The 5,020-nt window shown below is 37.9% G+C and overlaps 1 protein-coding gene across 1 annotated transcript in view; it reads right to left on the bottom strand.

The window, feature by feature from the left end:
• Window positions 1–5,020, bottom strand: part of COL4A5 (collagen type IV alpha 5) — a 278,780-nt gene that overhangs the window by 112,026 nt on the left and 161,734 nt on the right. Inside the window, exons 18-19 of the mRNA XM_006775788.2 lie at window positions 3,337–3,378; window positions 581–713 (exon numbers count right to left, since the gene is read on the bottom strand). Coding sequence (XP_006775851.1) covers window positions 581–713; window positions 3,337–3,378 — 175 coding nt within the window. The remainder of the gene's footprint in view (window positions 1–580; window positions 714–3,336; window positions 3,379–5,020) is intronic.

Here is a 5,020-nt window from a genome sequence, read left to right as displayed (position 1 = left end):
TGACCCCCCCCCAACTCCTCCCCTGCCAGCCTGATTGATGCGTAACTGATCCCCTGCTGGCCCAGTTGCCCCCAACTGCCCTCCTCTACCGGCCCAATCACCCCAACTGCTCTCCACTGCTGTCCTGGTCACCCCCAACATCCCTTCCCTGCAGGCCCGATTGCCCCTAACTGCCCTCCCCTGCAGGCCTGGTTGTCCCTAACTGCCTTCCCCTGCAGGTCTGGTCCCCCCCAACTCCCATCCCCTGCCAGCCTGGGTCCCCCCTAACTGCCCTCCCCTGCAGGCCTGGTCACCCACAAATGCCCTCCCCTGCTGGCCATCCTGTGGTGGCCATCTTGTGTCCACATGGGGCGGTCACCTTGTGTGTTAGAGTGATAGTCAATTTGCATATTACTCTTTTATTAGCTAGGATATGGAAATCTCATTGCATCACTTCTTCAGGCTTTGGATCTTTGTATCCCCTGAGCCAGCAGTGCTGCTTGATTAAAGGTCTCTCCTGAAACCTCTGAGTGCTTGACTGTTGCCTTTTTGTGCCAATTCCATAACACAAACACAAGTGCATTAGTATAGTCCCTTTTACCTGGAGGTCCAGGAAGGCCAGGTGGGCCCTGTATTCCAGGAAATCCTTGCTCTCCTTTTTCTCCAGGCAAGCCAGGTAATCCCATGTTTCCTTTTTCTCCTACAGTTACACCAGTCCCAGGCCTAGGAATTACCTTTATTATAAAAAAAGAAAAAGAACTCAGAAAAGCAGAATCTCATTCTCCAGAAGATAACCTAGCAGCTACATATGATTATAATGTCATCGTTTTCACAAATTGCTGAGATGCAAAATCATTGACCATTACAAAGATTGAGTCACATTCTATATCACTCCTTCAACTGATTAGAAATTGTCCAAAACCAGTTATAATATTACCACTCTCCTGAGCTCCAGGATTATAGAGCTATCATTATTTTAGTGTATCTTGCCTTATAATTCACATTCAATTCATTGCAATCACTTAACCTAAGCCTGATCAGTCTTTACTGTAAATGTCTCTCTAGTTTTCCCTCTTCTTTTCTTTGCCACAGTTACTATCCTTACCTCACTCTTGGACTAACAGACGCATCTTTGAACTTTTCTTCTTGAATCCAAATCTATTGCTAGGATATGCTTCCTCAAAACCTATTTTTTCTGTGGTTAAAGACTCAAAATTTTTCACTACTTCTTACTATATCTGATGCTACTTTTAACCCTGTACTCTGTCAAGTCACTTTTCCAATACATTTCTTCCCTTTTTTATCTCCTATTACTATTGATGAATTTTTAGTAGAGTGAGGTCTATCCGATTATAACCACTTCATGAAACTTGCACATCCGTGTCTTTGCTTTTGAATATGCCATTTTATTTTTAATTTTTTAAAAATAAAAATTTTTTTATTTTTAAAAAATTTAGAGGCCCGATGAACCAAGATTTGTGCAAAAATAGGCTTTCCTTCCCCTGGCTGCCAGTACCACCTTCGCTCCCTCCCAGAGCGGCCTTCTGCCTTTGCACACTGCCCAGAGGCCCAGAGGTGGGCAGGGCAGAATGCACGCATCGTCGCCATGGCAATGCAAGTGTCCTGGTCCGGCCACAACCATCTTTGTCATGTCAATTTGCATATTCCCTCCTTATTGGCTGTGGGTGCCGCCATCTTTGTCATGAAGTGATGGTCAACTTGCATATTCCATCTTTATTAGATAGGATATGCCATTTAAAATATCAATAATGCCTTCTTCCAACCTTTCCCTTTATCAACCCATTTTTTTCTTTCTCTTAAAAGAAAAAGATAAAGAAAACTCATCTCTTCCAGGAAGACTTTATTGATTAAAATCAATGAACTGATTATTCTTTTTCTTTCTGTCTTCTTAAAACCTCAGCATCTAAAGAATTTCACATGATCTCACTCATTTATGGGATATAATGAACAACATAAACTGATGAACAAAAACAGATTCAGAGACAGAGAAGCATCGATCAGACGGTCAAACCTCAGAGGGAAGGTAGGGGAGGGTGAGGGTAAGAGGGTGAGATCAACCAAAGGACTTATATGCAAGCATATAGGCCTAACCAATGGACACAGACAACAGGGGGGTGAGGGCATGAGTGTGGGGTATGGGGGACAATGTGGGGATAAGGACACATATGTAATAACTTAATCAATAAAAAATTAAAAAAAGAATTTCATACTAAAAAATCTAAATACAAAGAAATTAAGCTCAGAAAGCTAGAAACTTAGTAAGTTTTAGATTTAAGAAAGTATCCGTCCAATGTACAAATCAACACCTATTGGCAAAGTGTGATATTTCACTGGATATAAGAAACATTCAGACAAAAGAACACTGAAAGTTGTGGGACCTAGAATTGGGATAGCAATTCAAAGGGGAAAGTGAGATTCTGGAAAGAACTGATTCTCAAAATTTTCATGTCTTCTGATAGTCATCAAAATTTTATCATCTTATTTGATAAAGAAATGATTTATTAGAGTACTAAAACTGATTTTAAAATTAAAGTGAATAAAATTATATAATATTTTAAAAAGTATACCCTCATTAGATTTAATAAGGTACTAAGTGTCAATATCTGAAGCTCACTATGGGAAAAAATAATATAATTTTATCTGAGTACATAGGTTTCATGGCACTTGCACATAGCAGATTTAATACAGTTTAAAATCAAGAGTCTTACCAAATTTTAGCCAAATAAAAACCAATCTGTCAAATTGCAACATGATATTTTATTCTTAATAAAATGAAAATATATTTTATTTAAATTTCACAGTGGATGCAAACATGACAAAAAATCTGTAAATCCCCCAATTATTATTTCATGAAGCAGTTTGCTACATTTGTTATTAAAGGTCCCTAGAAGCACACACTCAGGGAGGAAAAGAGGTGTGACTCAGACAATTACAAATTGAGAAAACCTCCTTAGACCAAATCCTTCTTTACCTTGAGCTCTGCAGGGGAAAGGACCAATTCCTAGTTCCCCAACAGTTCCTTTTATTGAAACTTTGTAAGCAACACTTGCACCACCTGCTGGTTACTTGAGAAATGATTTGGTAATCATGATGCATAACAACCCAAACTCATAATTTTGGAACTTTACTGTGGAGATGTAATATACAGACAGAACAATGCAAAGACTTTGAGGTCAACATCACTAACATTTTTAGATGTAAAAATTTTTAAGACAGTAGAAGTTGATAATGGCTAGGAATTTTGTGTTCCACTAGGAATGGGTACATAGTATATAATTAAGGCACAAAAATGAAAATTTATTAATACATTTGATAAATGAAGACTAAAAAACTTACAAGTCCAGGAGGGCCAGGTGGGCCAATGTCACCTTTTTGGCCCTGTTCAATACAATTTTAAAATAGGTTAGTGAAAATCACATTGAAACATCCATTTCTTCAAAAGCATAACAGATAACATTCATAAAGTCCCAGAAATCCAAAATAAAATATATCAAAAACTATATCATGAGGTGCATAAAACAGTATTGAGATAAGCCTGAGAAGATCTGTGATGCTGTTTCAGATTTACTAGCTATACAATCTTGACCAAATACAGTGGGGCCTTGACTTACGAGTGTCCCGACTAATGAGTTTTTCAAGATAGGAGCCATATCTTGACCAATTTTTTGCTTTGAGTTGCGAGCTAAAATTTGGGTTACGAGCCAGCTTCAGATACCCCACCACTAGTTGGCGCAGCGAACGTCACAGTGAATGCCACAACATCAACCCAGCATCACGTGTCTCACTCGTTCACTTTTTTATTTGACATACGAGTAATTTGAGTTACGACTCCGTCACGGAATGAATTAAACTCGTAAGTCAAAGCCCCACTGTAAATTAATTTCTCTCTTATCTATAGGGCAGGATTCTAAGATATTTCTAGCTCTAACATCCTTTAATTTTAAAATTCCTGTTTACTAAGAAACTGTAAATATTTTTTTAAAAATATATTTTATTGATCTTTTTTTACAGAGAGGAAGGGAGAGGGATAGAGAGTTAGAAACATTGATGAGAGAGAAACATCGATCAGCTGCCTCCTGCACACCCCCTACTGGGGATGTGCCTGCAACCAAGGTACATGCCCTTGACCGGAATCGAACCTGGGACCCTTGAGTCCGCAGGCCGACGCTCTATCCACTGAGCAAAACCGGTTATGGCGAAACTGTAAATATTTTATAAAGAATATACTGAATAAAAAATATGGTACCAATATAATTAGTTTAAGCCATTACGTATTTATATATTTAGCCATGTTCCTTTTCATAAACCTTGTCAAAGGCATAAATTTAGCGTAATTTCCATTATTGACAGATATATTCTAGCTGATGGACTTAAGTATAATCAGGAATAGCTAATAAATAATAATTACTTTGTGACTTTGTTCTTAGAAGTTAATGAAAAACAAATTCAAACAAAGCTATTATCCTTAACCACTAGCTAAAACAGCATGAAGAACACAGTATTCAACTGTTACTCTACTGGCCAATACCCAAGAATAGATTTCTCTCCCACAACTCTACTCTTGTTCTAGACTTGTTAATAGAAACCTATCTATAAGCTGTTTTTACTTTAAAAAGTTGTTCTGTCCTAGCCCTGGCTGGTGTTCCTCAGTTGGTTGGATCATTGACTATACATCGAAAGGTAGTAGGTTTGATTATCAACTAAGGCACATACCCAGGCTACAGGTCTGATCGCTTATGGGAGACAATCAATCTATGTTTCTCTTTCAAATCAATGGAAAAAGTTACTCTGTCCTATAACTTTTTACTTAATACTTGAAAAACAACCATATTCTCTGAATATATGCAATTTCCTTTATTCTACTTGTGCCTCTTATTCCAAGATTAAACTCAGATCTAATTTTGAGTTAAACCACCATTTAAATAGTGGCCTCAGAATACTTAAGATTGTAACACCTTGCCTGCAAAACAAAGCTTTTCAGTTTGAGCTTTATACAAAGCAACTAGAGACCATAGAGATT

Source organism: Myotis davidii, unplaced genomic scaffold (assembly GCF_000327345.1).
Source record: "Myotis davidii unplaced genomic scaffold, ASM32734v1 scaffold489, whole genome shotgun sequence".
In the NCBI taxonomy this organism is placed as follows: Eukaryota; Metazoa; Chordata; class Mammalia; order Chiroptera; family Vespertilionidae; genus Myotis; species Myotis davidii.
This window is presented reverse-complemented; position numbering and strand designations above follow the sequence as displayed.